The 16,810-nt window shown below is 40.9% G+C and overlaps 1 protein-coding gene across 1 annotated transcript in view; it reads right to left on the bottom strand.

Annotated features, from left to right (window-relative positions):
* Positions 1-6,257: 6,257 nt before the first annotated feature.
* TSG101 (tumor susceptibility 101) overlaps positions 6,258-16,810 on the bottom strand; it is a 50,003-nt gene continuing 39,450 nt past the window's right edge. Inside the window, exons 8-10 of the mRNA XM_056132071.1 lie at positions 9,232-9,434; positions 7,773-8,012; positions 6,258-6,593 (exon numbers count right to left, since the gene is read on the bottom strand). Of these exons, the coding sequence (XP_055988046.1) occupies positions 6,504-6,593; positions 7,773-8,012; positions 9,232-9,434 (533 nt within the window). The 3' untranslated portion in view covers positions 6,258-6,503. The remainder of the gene's footprint in view (positions 6,594-7,772; positions 8,013-9,231; positions 9,435-16,810) is intronic.

Genomic DNA, 16,810 nt, shown 5'->3' with positions numbered 1-16,810 from the left:
CTGTTTGTTGCTAGTTTGAGCTATCTGTGTTAATGTTTTTCTTTATTGAGTATAGCAGGCTTCTATGCTATTTTCCCATTGAATTTGGTGTGCTTCTATTGGGCTGTCCATCACACATGTGGCCATGCACTCCAGGAATTCCAGGGTCTTTAGAACTGGGTCAATGAATTTCAATGACTTAGCCTTGCTTTCATCTCCTCTGTGATTAGAGGTGAAGCTATAGAGCAGGTCCATTGCTTCTGTGGCAGCGTCTGTGGGATATGGGTGTGGCTGCTGGGGCTCCCAGCAGTATGCAGTATGGGGGGTGTGGGGAGGCTGCCTGCCCCCATTGCGAAAAGACCCCAGAAGTCTCATACCCAAAACTGGTATACCTAGAATTTTTTTTCAGTTTGGCATCTCTGCAGAGATTAGTCGTGAAGCAGTGAAGTTGGGCCCTTTGCATGGCTCTCATGGTGGTGGCTGTGAACTATGAGTGCAACTGCTGACGCTTCAGCAGAGCGGGGCTCTGTCTGCCCTCCTCCCAAGGGCACCCCAGCATTTTCAGCCAGAAGACTGGTATATCTGTGAGCTTTAACAGCTTGTTTTGTGTCTTTCCCAAGATTAGTGGTGACAGTGTGGAGCTCAGCTGTTGCTTTGCTGCTCATAATAGAATACCTGTAACATTTTTGTAAACTGCCTCTCAATCACCATTAATCTGAACATGATTTATTGAATTTAGAGGATTAGCCCTGGATTCCATTTCTAGATAGTATTTAGTGCATATTTGAGGGAGACGGGTTGAGCATACCTGGCCTTGGTCAGAGGCTGTTCCTGGCTCCATGCTCAGGAACTTTATGTGCATTAAGGAAATCCTGAAAAGTAGTCATGGCATCTTTTTCGTGAAGTAGAAATACTGGTCTAGAGTCAATGCTTTCTCTTTTTCTCTGATGACTTTGGATGTGGAACTAGCATAACACTGGTTTCACAGAACATGATGGAAAGTTTTTTCTTTCTTTTCAATTTTGTGGAAGGGTTTGAGAAGGGTAGGTACTTGAGTGATCTGCTTCTGGGCTTTCATCTTTGGAGGCTTTTCTCTTGCTTGTGATGTTCCCTTCCTGTCTCTATTACTGATTTAGTTGTAGTGTTTTACATTTCTACAAATTTGTCCTACTAAATTGTTTGGTTTACTCATGTGGTTGCTCATAATACTCTTTTATGATCCTTTTGTGTTTCCACAGTCATTGTAAATCTGAACTGTTTTACGTATTGATTTTGGGGTCATAATAGGTTGTGCTGAGCTTACTTCTGGCTCTGTGTTCAGAGATCACTACTGGCTCCTGGACCAGGGAGACCATATCAAGTTCCAGCACTGAACACAACTCTTAATCGCTGTACTATCTCTTTGCCCCTTATTTCTCCTTTTTATTGATGTTTTTGGAGGGGGGGCCACATATAGCATTGCTCAGGCTTACTGCTGGCTCTGCAACTCAGGAATCACTCCTGAAGGGCTCAGGGGACCATATTGGGTGCTGGGGCTCGAACCTGGATTGACCGCATGCAAGGGAAGCACCCTACTCATGGTATTGTCCCTTTCTCCTCTTTATGACAAGCTAAATATTTTTTTTTTCATTTTTAAAAATTTATTTATTGAACCACCGTGAGAGCAGTTGTTACAAAGCTTTCGGGTTTAAGACTCAGTCATACAATAATGAAACACCCGTCCCTTCACCAGTGCCCATTTCCCACCACCAACAGCCCCAGTATACCCTCCCGTCCAACCCCCTCCCCCTACCTGTGCGGTAGATGATGTCCACATTACTCTCTCTACTTTGATTACATTCTATATTTCGACACCAGCCCCACCATTATTTGAGATTTCCCCCCCCCCAACACTTAGATCTGCTAAAAAGGCAACATTAGAAACTTTGTTTTCTATTGATTATGAATAGCATACGATTTTGGAATTCTGGAATTTTCGTAATTAAATCTGAAGGGATTTCTGCCAAAAGCCGCTGGATTCCGAGATTTGTTTCTGAGTCTCTGGGATTATGGTCGTTCTGCAACTCAGTCAGGAGACAGAAGCCATTTGTGGGTGACAACTCGGGGTCTCATTCGGGTGTGTGTGGGGGAAGGGCTGGCTCCAACCCCATCCCGTGAGGCCCTGCCTGCGCGCCTCCTCACTGCGGGCCCAAACCCATCTGTTCATTGGCCTTTGGAAGATGGCGGCCCCTGAGTTACCAGGTTTGGGACAAGGCGGTGGATTGGCACCTTTTCCCACCTGTGGTGGCCCTGGGATGAAAACCTAATTCAGAGTCCGGATGCATTTCTGCCAAAAGCTGCTGGATTCTGAGATCTGTTTCTGAGTCTCTGGGATCATGGCCCCAATTTTGTTATTTTTTCACCCAAGGACCAGCTATTGATATTCTTGATCTTTTTAATCTCTATTTTGTTAATTTTGGCCCTACATTAGAAGTTTCTTCTTTTGACTATCCTCTTCTACTCAGCTCTTCTACTCTAAATGGGTTATTCTTAGAGAAAAGTAGCATTTGGAATTCACATTAAAGTGTATGGACTGAGACTACTAAGTCTTTCTTCACAAGAACCTATGCAAAGTAGCAACTACAATTTTTAATTGAAATATTTTATTGAAATAACATTGGTTTATTACATATATAGGTTTCAGGTATACAGCATTGTAATTTCACATCTATATATACATCACCATAAATCTAGTTTCCATCTTCCACTACACATCTGATCCCTTTTACCCAATTTATTACCAATCACCTATTTCCCCTCCACCCCCCAATTTTTAAACTAGTTTCTACTGGGTAGATATTGTTGGAATTGTGGTATAGCCTAAGAGACAATCCTGTCCTCCACCCCCAAAAAGAAGATTTACGTTTTAGACAGATTAAAAAAAGTATCATTTTAAATGTGAACTTTTCCTGAGAACTTTTCCTTCTCAGTGGATATATACTTATGTAGTCTGGAAGTTGAGTGCATTTACCCAAAACTTTGCTATTGGGAGTGGCTGTAATCTGACACTGCCCATTTTATTTACTGGGCAGAGGTTGGCATTCACTGTGAAAGTGGTCATGGGCTGATGCTTGGAGAGCTGGAGACGCAAGTGGTAAGCTTAAAAGCACCACTTGCTGAGTTGTGCATATTCTCTGAAATAAATCTAGACTATATTAATCACACAAATACTTAATCATAAAAAAGCTCCTGGGTGGGAGAAGGGACATTTAATTTCACTTTAGATACATTTAGTAGTGTTTTAATTTTTAGCAGGTTAAAATAATCTGCCAGAAACATTTCAAACAAGTGAGAATGTTAAAATATAAATCCTATATAAAAGGTTATGAGGCTTTAACACAGCACTAACAATGCTGTGTGTGTATATATGTTATGTATACACCTGTCAATGCTCAAGGATTACTCCTGACTCTAGACTCAGGAATTACTCTTGGAAGTGCTCAGGGGACCTTATAGGATGCCAGGGATCGAACCCGGGATGGCTGGGTACAAGGCTCTACCCACTGTACAGCTCCAATGCTATAGTTTATATTTTACTTGAGATACTCTAGTTCAGAAAGATCAGTATTATAATTCAATTAATACAAATTCTATCAAGTGGGAAAAAATAAAGGAAAAACGAGGGGAACTCTGGTAATAGCAGTCCTTTTCCCCTTATTCTTTGTTTTTGGTTAGGGACCCTTGAGACTTGTCTAGCTTATAGGAAAGGACTTGGATTGGTAGAAGTTAGAACTTAACTATAATTGAAGGGTTAAAACTGTCAACACTTTTTGCATTTGCTGAGTCTCTGCTAAGGTATCTGATAGGACTGTGGACCTCATCCCTGAAACTTCTGATTAAGTAGATCTGGGTGGACTTAGATCCCTTGAGATTTCTGATCTGCTGAAATCACTCAGGGAAGCAAATTTTACTAAGGTTTAAAAAACATCATGCTAAAAACTTAATACCATTTAAAGATGGACTTTGGGGATCTATTTTAGCTCCTCTATGGTGCTAACATTGCTGGGGTGTCTCTGAAGGTTTAAAAACAGATAGCGGAACTGATAAAAGATCCTGAGTAGTAAGAAAACGTTCACTAAGAAGTGGTTGCAAGATTAGTCTTGTGGTTTTAATACTTTGGAATTTAGTTGTGAACCTGAAATCTGTCAGAGGGATAAAATTAAGTTTCTCAACTGTATTATTATTTTGTGTCATCATTCAGGTTCATTAAGCTATAAATTCTTAAAACAGCCAGGGACTAAGTCTTTCTTGCTCATTGCAGAACCCTAAGCCAATGTATCAAACACAGTAGACACATGTTAACAATTTATTCCTTTAAGTGATTGTAGTCTTTGCTTTTGATGGCAGAACTGACTTCACATTATTTATTTCCCATTTAACTGTTTACCCTCAGGGACCAGATAGATAGTAGATAAGATGCTAGTCTCAGTAAGGTGCTTGTCTTGCAAGCAGCTGGCCCAAGTTCAATCCCTGGCACCCTAAAGTCCCATGAGCCTACCAGGAGTAATTCCTTAGCAAGAGCCAGGAGTAAGCCCAAGGCACAGCCAGGTGTTGCTCCAAAACCAAACCCACAATTATTTATCTTAATATTACCAACGCCTATAAATTTCTCTAGGAGAAATTTATAGAAACTTCTAGTTATATGGCATTGTCAGGTAAGTGGCTATAAAATGGATTTGTAAACAGTGTTCATAATTTCTTCTAACTTCCCAATGGCTATGAGATGTTTAAAGAGAAAGAATATACTTCTCAGAGTGTTGCCCTATCTGTAGCTAATAGTTTTAGGAAGAATGCTTCTTAGGAGAGTCCATTCAGTTTTTAACTTAAGTTATAATGTTCATGCTTGAACTTGAGTAACACAGCAAGTGAGGGGCAATTCTGGTTTGGAGGAACCACAAGAAGCAGTGCTCAGCAGAACATGCAGCACTGTGGACCAAAACCAGATCTCCAGCAAGCCAAGCTTGTGCACTGGCCCTCTGTGCTACCTCCCTGGCCCAGAGGGGTAATTTCTGAGGTTGAGCTTTGAAGCACCTCTTGTCTTACAATCTACTATTCTTTGCTGTTGCTGAAGAGAGAGAAAGGCAAGGAGGGAGTATTGGGGGGGGTGAGAAGAGAGAGGTTAATCTTTGTAGACCTTTGTCCTGGCCTAGTCTTACTATATTCAATTAGATTAATAATGTCACCTTTCATCTTATGGTGTGAACAGAATTAAATGCCAACATCTAGTAAACACTGGGAAACACTGTCTTGTCTAGTATAAGACTATGTCTTGCTCCATTTTGAATAGTTCCTCTAACTGTTAGTCTTCCTGGGAGAAAAAAGGTGAGACCTCGCTAAGTTCCCTGTTGGTTTGAATGGGAGGTTTAGGCACAAGGAAATAAAGTAATGGAATGCATTAATAGGGATTTTGATGTAGCTTGGGAACAGGAGATACACACACAAATGATGATGAGACACAGAAACATGGCAACAGACTGGGCCCTCTGCGGAAATATGGCCAATGAATTGCAACAGTAAACATGTCTGTTTTATACTGTTCTGTCTTGGTTGTGTATTTTCTGCCTACAGTTCATGTTAGAAATCTGTTAAATACTCAGCTAGTGTTTCTCAAATCACAAAAATGTAACAGAAAAAGCAGAAGTGAGAGGAAATGATTTTAAGTCTTTACTTTCGGGGTCTCTAAGGAATATAGGAAGAAGTATTCCTCCATGTTCCTTGTACCCTGGAAGAGAATGGCATCACACATCTCATTAAGGTAAAGCTGATCCCTAAAGTGATGACCTATTTGAAGAGTACAGCAAAATTCAGAAGGAACGCAAAGATCATTTCAAAGTTTTAAAGAAAGGATAAGCTATAACATACGCATACATAGTCAAACTGCTGAGTAGACTCAATTCCTGAAAACTGAAATACAGGGAAAGCTGAATGGCAGTCAGTGGCTGCATCAATGAAAAATTTTTTGGTAACTTGCCTCTTTCTTACCAATTGGTTCAAAAGAATTTATGATGTGTATTTACCATTATGGAAATTCTGATTCTTTTCTTCAAGTAAATCTATAGTTAATCCTTTCAACTGGCTGGCTGATACCTATGTTCAAGTATTTGCTATAAAAAAGTTGTAGCTTTACAATGTAAAAAGAGTATGTATACACACAGCTTTAGATGAAGGTTATGCTTAATCAAAAGCCAGACTTTTTAAAAGATTCATGGATTACTCCTAAAGATGTTGAATAAAGAAGAGAAATTATGCAACAAATTTTATTTAGCATAGTCAGTCCCAACATTCAGCACAAGAAGTTTACAGAAGATAGAAAGTACATTAATAAAAGCCAGTCTTTACTAAAAGAAAACAGAAAATATATTATTGATTCAAAATATTTTACACTTGCATGATAAACCGCAATAACTTATTCTGGGCACCTACTGATAAGAGAAAGGAAGAGGAGAGAATTTTCAGGAGCTCAGTTTCAGGGGATGTCGGAGAAGTCAGTAGAGATCACTGAGACCGGCAGTCTTTCTTGCTTTTTGCATGAGTGCTCTCAGCTGGAACTGTTTGCGTGACAGAAGACGCACATGCTGGGAAGGGGGGTAAAGTTTCAAAAGTTAAGAATGGTTAAGGCACAGCAATAACATATCATTTTGCAATTTACATGGGATTTAACCCTAAACTCATTTCCTCCACCACCTTCCTCTGAAAACAGTATTAGTTACAAAATAGCTTTTAAGTCCCACTAGACTGATGCTAGCAGATGTATACAGATCTCTACAAGCTTTACAGGGTCTCAGAAGACTTACTCACAGGGAAAGCACCAACATTGCAGAACCCGATTGAGGAACCTGGGTCAGCCGCATGCAAGGCAAATACCAGACCCACTACACTATCACTTCAGCCCCACTGATTGAGCTCTATTTTGAGAGGAATAAGATGTCAGGGAAACCTAGACTTTGGATTGTTACAAAACTGTTATTTGTCTCCACTAGGCCAAAAGGAAAAGGGTACAGATGAGTAGCTTTATCACTGCAGTGCCTAGCGAATTCAGTACTCTCTTGTCTTTCTGTGTGCATCTTTCCCTAAGCTATGCCCACCCAACCAGGAGGCTGTGTATGGAGGGAGTCCTCCCTTAGACCCGTTGCCCTGCACATCACACACAGACACACAGATAAGGTCATCAATTGACCCGACCAGTTTTGCATGTATATTGGAGCACCAGCAGCAGGTTGGACTCAATATCCACATTGTGGCTATTATAGTCTACACAACCCACCAAAGCAGTAATATAAATTGGGTTTACTAGATTTTTAGGTCTATACAATTAGCCTGAAACAACTTTCATTTAGAAGCCTTTGGTACCAATTCTAAGAAAATTAATGGAAATGAATGGGGCAGACACAGATCTCAGTTTGACTGTATCTCTGCCTTACCCAGGCACAGCAGTAAGACGGATTACATTCAATTTTATACTTTTTTGAGGGGTGGTAGGAGGGGATGATGGAGTTAGGACACCTGAGAGCGCTAAGGAATGAACCCTGGTGATACCCTAGGGAACGTGTGGTGCAGGGAATCAACAGGCCAGCTCGATACCGAATGCCTGAGATGGTTGACAAGGAGGCGACTTTAGCCCTTCTTCTTCTCCTGCACAGACTGACCCTCAGTCCTCCCAAGGTTATAGAGATTGTTCACCACCATGGATTGCTCGTTCTCTGAGAACAAGCTAACCCACCCTACAAAATCCTGGATAACAGAATATGACATACCTTTAGGAAGACATCAAGGTCTATCACTCCCCGCCTCAAGGCTTCTCCCAGGTAGAAGATAGTATCTTCAATAGCATTTTCTTCTGCATACAGATTTAGGATCTGCTTGTATAGTGGGGCTGTGGGAATGATAACTTCATCAATATCATTATTTTCAGATTGATTTTCCATTTTCTCCAGAGCAGAACTTAGTTCTTCATCCTTCTTTCTCAAAAGTTCTATGTTTTTATCAACCTCAGCCTGAAAACAGAACAGTCCAAGCATGATGATTTTATACTAATTGTACATAATTATCTGCTTGTTAGCCATCTACAACTCAATTCCACAGAAACAGACTTGCCATAAAAAAAAAGCAATGTTTAGGGCCAGGGATGTAGCTCAGCAGTAGAGCAGATACCTGGCATTTATGATGTTCTGAGTTGGATTCCCAACATCCCTCCCTATAAATATTTCAATAACACACTGACCAAAGGTGACCTAATACGCTCAATGAAAGTAATAATGTTGGAAATACTATGACAATTGATATTGCAAATGAAGCCATTAGAAAAAAATACTTTCCAGTTGGAAGTTCCTTACATAAAAATCATGTTTTGTTCTCTAAGAGGGCATCTGTATTCAACTAACTTTCTCCAGTCCATAAAGAAGATTCAACACACAGAATATCCAGTAGTTTTAAGTAAGATTCAAGAGTTCTGAGGCTCTGAATTGCAGTGATCTCACCTCTTCAACTCGAGAATCACTGGCTAGTACAAATCACCTTTTCCAAGGCCTTCAGAGATTCAGTAATTCTACTTTCATCAAAAATGAGTATTTTATTTGGACTGAGTTCTCCTCTATTGGAATAAAATGCTAGTGCCTCCACTTCATCAGTAAAAGTCACAGGGTTAACTTTGTTTATATGCAACTTTTAAGTCACCCAATTATCCCTGGATTACTAAGTAAGTCTATACTCAATGTCTGTCGAGATTTTTATTGTGGTTTGGAACTCTCAAATTCTTTCTTTCTTTCTTTTTTTTTCTTCTTGGGTCACACCCAGCGATGCACAAGGGTTATTCCTGGCTCTGCACTCAGGAATTACTCCTGGCGGTGCTTGAGGGACCATATGGATGCTGAGAATGAAACCCGGGTCGGCCGTGTGCAAGGCAAATGCCCTACCTGCTGTACTATCGCTCCAGCCCTCAAATTATTTCTGATGGCAAAACAAACACTGAAATAGTACTCTTCTGGGGCAAGGCATCACCACCCACTGCTGAGGTGTGAGCAAAAATGCTTCTACATTTCTTCTACATACAACTTCCATCAATGACCAAATTCCAAATTATTATAAGCTCCACTTTTAATAAAGATACAGAGAAGCTACACATTTACTATACACACAATATCGAGGGTAATCAAGAACATTTTACCAGGGCTACAAGTGAATCTAAAAATCTCAAGTATTTAGTGAATTACTTACTACTTCTTGATCTAAACGGGTGACCATCTCTTCCAATTTCTGGTGGCCTTTTTTCAGGTCTTCCTCTGTTCGTTTTAAAGCGTTGAGCTCTGCCTGAGCACGATCCATTTCCTCCTTCATCCGCCATCTCAGTTTGTCACTGACTGCCGAGATGAGAGAGGCCCTGATAGTGTCCTCGCTGATTGTACCATCCCTGCTGGGGCCTGTAGGAAAAAAAAAGAAGGTAAAACCACTTAAATATAAAACTCTTTCTAGTTTCAAAACAGGAACCTTCAGAAATAGGACAAAATGAGTAAACACTTTCAAAGTGGAGAGAAATGAAATTATAACTGTTATAATTTCATAAAAATAACATTAAAATTCGGGTTGATTCACATATGCGTTCCCTGCAAGGGTACCATTAGTTCGTACCGTTAGTTCATATTTCTCAGCTTTCTCTACTTACAGGCTCGAACAAGGAGCTATTTTCTCTATGAGGCAGGGCCGCCTCTCTACAGATTTATAATAATTGCTAAATCTTCAACATTTGTGTCAAGGAAACCATCTGATTCAGGTCAAGTTCATTTCCAAGTTTCATGGTTAAGCAGAAGAGAGGAGCCCACTGGAAAAGCCAGTAAGAGGACCAAGAACAGGTAGTATTTTCCATGTACAGTTTACAATTAGAAGAAGGTAGACACCTTCTTCCTGTAAGATAGATGTCTTATTCCTCCCCCACTTCCCAAAAGAACGGGAAAGAACAAATGAGCAACAGAGAATGACAAAGAACAAATACAACTGATAAACTTCTCAGATTTTTTACTATAGTGACTACTGTTCACATTTAATTAAACATTCAGCAGATATTTTCCCTCCCTTTAATATAAATATGGATACTTTTATGACTGTGTCCTTCACTTAGGGACCTACTCAACGAAAGTATAAATGGCTTTTTGATGTTCAACTTTGATAAAATGTCACATAGGGCTTAATAAATATATTTAAGCTTTATTGTCTACTCTGAATGTAAGCTGCAAATGTTTATCACATTATAAACTGGTGAACTCAAGGCTAATCTCCACTCATACCTTCTGGCTGGCAACTATACCTGGAGGTGGTCAGGTGCTACTGGCTCAGGGATCACTCATGGAAGTGCTTTGAGGACCATTAGGTAGTACTGAGGACTTGAACGGAGGTCAGCGAGATGCAAAGCAAGCACTTCAGCCCACTATTATCTCTCCAGTCACCAGAGAACATTCTGGTTCTCAGATTCATCTTCTTGCCCTTCTCTTTGTGCTGTCTACAGGCTGCCAGCGAAGATGGTCTCACCCATCACACATATAGCCTCAGGACATATAACTTTCAAGGTCTTCCTTGTCACAACTTAATGAAAATCCTCCATCCTTTTGATTGCTTCTTCCCTGGTGGTCATACATGGTGGTGCAAGGGATCTGAACCCGGGTGAGTGGGATGCATGATAAGTGCCATACCTTCTGTATACTTCCTTAGAGTATACAGGAGGCATACTGGATTCTTTCTTAGAGCCCCTGCCCTCTTTTATTATGTACAGGACCAGAGTAGGTCTCCGACACCTGTATTCTCAGAACATTATCAAAGATTGAAGTCACAAGGTGGATAAGTATTCTATTCTCCTTCCTCCTGCTTTCCTATGTAATTAGAATCCTAACACCACTTTAACTGTATGCACAACTCCTCACTGCTCAAAAGCAAGAACCTCCCATCCTCACCAAGACAACCTGGAAGGTCCAGATGCTTTTCACTTTCATCTGTGCCTCTTTATAAGCAGTGTTTCCTCTGCTTTTCTTGTTCTCTGGTTCAGCTCTGCTCTTGGATAAGGACAGGTTCATTTACTCACCTCTCTACCTTGCCCCAAATATAGACTTAGCTGAGAAACCTTTCTTTCTAGACAGTCCTAATCTCCTGAGTTCAAATCCTATCTTCTCCAACATCAAGAGTCGTTTCTCCAACGGGTACAATACCTTTAGGTGGATGAAAATTGCCTCTTAAGAAGTGAAAAAAAATTGCTTTTTATGATTAAAATACAGATATATATAGCACAGAAACACATAGAGTAGAATCTTTTAACAGGTACTAACAGTTCAGGATGGGGGTGGATGTTAAGAAGATACTCGGGCTGCAGAGGAAGTACAGCCAGCAATGCATTGCCTTGCACATGGCTGATCCAGACTCAATCCCTGGCACCACAAATGGTCCTCCAATGAGCACATAGCCAGGAGTAAGCCCTGATGACCTGCGAGTGTGGTCCCAAAAGAAGAAAATACAAAAAGGTAGATGATGCATGAGGAGATACTGAGGGGGATGAAACACTGCTGTGTATCTATCTGTGATTCTGCCAATCTATCTGTGATTCTGCCATTTGATTATTTTATTGCTACTGTAAACTTCTACTTTTGCTGGCATTATCACAACATCCCGGGCTGGAGCGATAGCACAGTGGGTAGGGCGTTTGCCTTGCACTCAGCCAACATGGCCGACCCGAGTTCGATTCCTCCTCCCCTCTCAGGGAGCCCAGAAAGCTACTGAGAGTATCTCACCTGCACGGCAAAGCCTGGCAAGCTACCCGTGACGTATTTGATATGCCAAACATAGTAATAAGTCTCACAATGTTACTGGGCCCGCTCGAGCAAATCGATGAACAACGGGAGGACAGTGACAGTGATCACAACATCCCAAATTCATTCCTAAAACATAATGGTCTATTTACATTTGTTACAACACAAATTATACTAATCACAAGTTTCCTTAAGGAACCACACTGTTAGATGATGCATCTTTTATCTCCACCCCCTACTTTTTTTTTGGTTTTTGGGTCAAACCTGGCAGTGTGCAGGGATCACTCCTGGCAAGGTCAGGGGACCATATGGGATACTGGGGGTCGAACCTTTGTCAGACATGTGCAAGGCAAGCACCCTCCCTTGCTATATTATCACTCCAGTCCTGATGCAGCTTTTTTAAGTAAACAGCTCTACCTGCCCTAAGTTCTTATATCATTCTAAATTAACGAAGAGTTTAATGCTCTTGGGCCTAGAGATTGTATAGAGGTTAAACAAAGTATACATCAAGTGATATTACAGAAAAACTGCAAGCTGCAAATCAGAAAATTTCATCAAGACGACTTAATACCAATGTGCTATTAATTTAAAAATAATCTGCCTCTCTTACAAAATTTCTAACTTAATCTCTAGTGCAATATAAAATTTTGTCTTTCATAGTATAGGTATCCCCTCAATTCCTTGTTTATAATATGAGTAATGTTCCAAACCATACTAAATTAACTCCTTTACCAATACTCCATGTTGCCCTTCTCATCTTGAAATTATTCAGCAAGAAATTTTGGGCAGACACTAGTATTTTTAAAAATGGACCTTCTTCTCTTTTGTACTTTTTCTTGAGGTAATTTTTCAAAAGTTCAAACAAAATACTTCACAGCTAGTCCTGTATAATAGGAATGAAATTTTCTGGGAGTGCTCTGGGCTTTGGCCTTGGTTGATCTCAAAGCCCTTGGAATGTCTGATTTGATAATACTGCCTTATCATATCTGGGGACCATGGGCTACAGACAGTCTAACAATGTGATTTATGGTAGGGGCATTGGACCATGCAATAGTATTGCAGTTTCTAGTGTGACTGGAGACTAAAAGCAAGTCAATAGTGTTTATGAAAGCAAATCCCAATAAAAACTCTGGACAGGGGAATGAGGACAAAGGACTAGAGTACTGGCTTTGCATGTGGGGAGTCCTGAGTTCAACACCCAGCACAAGGTAATCCCTCAAGTACCACCAGGAGTAGCCCCAAATTTAAAAAGTAAAAGCTAGAGAGTAAAGCTCAGGAAAGCTTCCTTGGTTAGCTATGCTTCATGTACAATGACTCTACTGGGAGAGGACCACTAGAATCATGCTGATTTTATTTTAGCTGAAGAACTTCTATCCTTGCAGATTCATATTGTGAAATCAACAATTAACAATCAAATGTTCACAGGTGATACATAACATTTAAATCCTGTAAATGTACATCAATATACTATAACTCCAGATTCTGTCACATTCCTTCAATTCTAAAGAAAAGGATTAAATCCATTGGGGAGTTAGCTCAAAGAACTGACTAGCACATGCTGTGCACATGTTGGCGACCCAGGTTTAAGCCCTGGTCCTGCATAGTACTCCCCAACCACTATCAGGCATGACCTTGAGTACTGCTCGGTGTGGCCCCAATACAAAACAAAACAAAACAAAAGGTTCCACAGACCCACAGTCCCACTGACTTACTATACTCCTCTGAGGAGTCTTATTAGTATGGACTGGAAACCTGACTGTGTTCCTGGTCAGAATACCTAAAGTAAAATTGGAAATCCACAATAAAACGCCAAAACAAACTCTGTATATCATATAAACTAAGAAACAGTGGTTAGAGTGGATATAGTGCTGGGAATTTAGCCAGGGTCCTAGCTGATGCACTGCACGCAAGGTGACTGTTTTGCCACCTTGTATCATCTCTTTGGCCCTCTTTTAATTTTATATATATAATATATATGTAATATATACATATATATTGGTGGGGGGACCACATCTGGCAGTGCTCAGTGCTCAGGGATTAATTGTGGTGGAGCTCAAGGAACCATATGTGGTACCATGGATCAATCCTGGGTTGGCCATATGCAAGGCAAGAACCTACAGCTGTGCTATTTCTCCAGTCCCCTTATAATTTTATAATAACCCTGATTTGAAATCTTCCCCACAGTCACAGGAAACCCAGCAACCACTGTGTGGCATTTTTCTTTTTGGTTTATGGGCTACAGCTAACAGGTGGTGCTGGGGACTGAACCTGGTCGGCTACACCAAGACAAGTGCCCTACCCAATGTAGGATCTCTCACATAGATCTTACTATATACATATCTAAATATTAAATGCTAAAATTCATCTATTTTCTAAAAAAATTCTAATGTCTGAGCTATAGAAATAGTACAGCAGGATCCCGAAGCTCCACTGGGTGTGGCCCCCAAAACAAAAATGTCTAATGCCTGAATCATAAAGTGTCAACTCCCCTGTTCCCCCAAAGTTAAAAATTCAAGGAACTTGACACCTTAAAAGATAAGTGGATTTGGAAGATTCTTATCTTCTTGATCACTTTTTAAGCAGGTTGTATGTGTGTGTGTGTGGGGGGGGGGGGCGGGGGGTGTCACACCCAGTGATGCTCAGGGGTTACTCCTGGCTCTGCACTCAGGAATCATTCCTGATGGTGCTTGGGGGATCATATGGGATGTCAGGGACGGAGAAATAGCACAGTGGGTACGGCATTTGCCTTCTACGTGACTGACACTGGTTAGACAGATGCCCAGCACCCAATATGATCCAGCAAGCCTCACCAGAAGTGATTTCCTGAACCACTGGATGTGGCCCAAAATCAAACAAAAAAAATCAAGCAACTTTTTCTCCCAGGGGAGGGATTCTGGGCCATACCTGGTGGTGCTTGGTGGACCATGTGGTATGGGAGATATGTACATACAAGGCAAACAAGACCTTAACCCCTATACTCTCTCTCAAACCCCCTCAAGCATTTTGAGAAATTGAAACATTTATACTTGCTATAACAAGAGATATAACTCTTCCTGCATTAAGTGCATTAAGATGAGTTAAGGTACTGGGAATATGGTTCAAGTGGTAGAGCACAAGCTTTCACATTGAGGTCCTGGGTTCCATGCCCCAGGGGCATAGTCACAGAGCACAACAATGTCACTATCACTGTTGTTCATCAATTTGCTCCAGCGGGCCCAGCACCATCTCCTTTGTGAGATTTGTTACTATGTTTGGCATATCAAATATGTCATGGGTAGCTTGCCAGGCTTTGCCGTGCGGGTGAGATACTCTCGGTAGCTTTCTGGGCTCTCCAAGAGGGGCGGAGGAATCGAACCCAGGTCGGCCAGGTCGGGACGCGTACAAGGCAAACGCCCTACCCGCTGTGCTATTGCTCCAGCCCCAGAGCACAACAATATTAGCACTAAATAAGAGCTGTGTCAAACTGACAGATATCAAGTCCCCACATACAGAAGTGTCTTTTATACTTCCCAATTAGCAGCAATTGAAAAGTAACATTGATTTTTGGGAAATAATCCTAAACAAAACCAGCTAAAGCGATCAGCTTAGGGAATACAATTTCTCCAGTATTAGTAAACTAATAGTCCACCTAATGGATCTAACAATTCAATGGTACTATAGGCCACTATCTTCAAAGAGCACTACTTACTATACACTACCAATATAAAAGCCAACTTTAGGGGCTGGAGTTATTGACAGTACAGCAGGCAGAGCAATTGCCTTGCATACGTGTGACTAGGGTTCAATCCCCGGCACCCCATTTAGTCCCGAGTTCCTCCAGGAGTAAGTGCTGAGCACCACCAGGTGTGGCTCAAAAAAAAAGCCATCTTTATATTATATACTTACCAAACTAACAGGGATACTGTAATTTGTGTTAAATCACAGCCAAGTATGACCAACAGTCCTGGAGTAATGTGTTAATTCATGTATAGTATTATATAAGTGAACCACAAAGTGAAATACAAGATAATGAAGTGACTTTGCTGGCCTCACTTTCAGCAGCAAAAGTGAATCATCAGCCAAACATTTTCAGTGGGACACACACAGGCACATGCTCAGCAGTGCTTGGGAGATACTGTGGGTTGGATATTGAGGAGTGGACACTGGATACTGAGACTGGACCCAGGACTCCCACATGGCATGCGCTCTAGTCCTTTAAGCCGTGTCCTTAGTCTATCAAGCATTTTTCGTTTACAATGTTACTTGCTGAGACCCACATCTTCTGTGGACTGACACTTGTGTTACAGAGTAAACTACAGCACCTAAGCAGTGCCAACTGCTTTATAGACCATTACTTAGAAATTGGATCAGTCTCATGTAGATGACTAGCTCCACCCACATGATTTCCCTTTATAATAATAATAATAATTTTAAAGAAGGGTCAATCTCTGAAACAGGACAACAATAAACGAAAGTAAAGGCTTCGTTTCATGTCGTTAAGCAAAAACTTGGGAAATTCATTCAACAATTCACAAAAGTCTGTGTGAAGCTCTTTGCCAAGCTCTGTGCATAATACGGAACTTTTCTCTTTTTTGGGGGAGAGGGGCCACACCCTGTAGTGCTCAAGGGCTACTCCCAGCAGTGCTTGGGATCATGCAGGTGCTAGGAATCCAACTCAGGCTTAATGCATGCAAAGCACACACACTAATTCTTTGAGCTCTCCCCCCAGGTCCTGTATCTTAAAGCCTACTCAGAGAAACACATTTTATTTAAGCTTCATAAAGTCTCTACAACCATAATCAGAAAACATTTTCTTAAAGTTGTAGGGGCTGGGGGGATAGTTCACTAGTGGACTGCAAGCTTCACAAATATGAGGCACTATTCTGGACCCAAGTCATGAGTAGGTTTATCCTTTCTAAATATCACAAAGAGTTAAATCAGTTTATATAAACATTAGTTTCAAAAGTGAAATACCTTTAGAACTAAAATAGGATAGCAAAGTATAACTACTTATATAAGAAGAAATAAAG

This window comes from Sorex fumeus, unplaced genomic scaffold, assembly GCF_029834395.1.
Source record: "Sorex fumeus unplaced genomic scaffold, SorFum_2.1 ptg000007l, whole genome shotgun sequence".
NCBI lineage: Eukaryota > Metazoa > Chordata > Mammalia > Eulipotyphla > Soricidae > Sorex > Sorex fumeus.
This window is presented reverse-complemented; position numbering and strand designations above follow the sequence as displayed.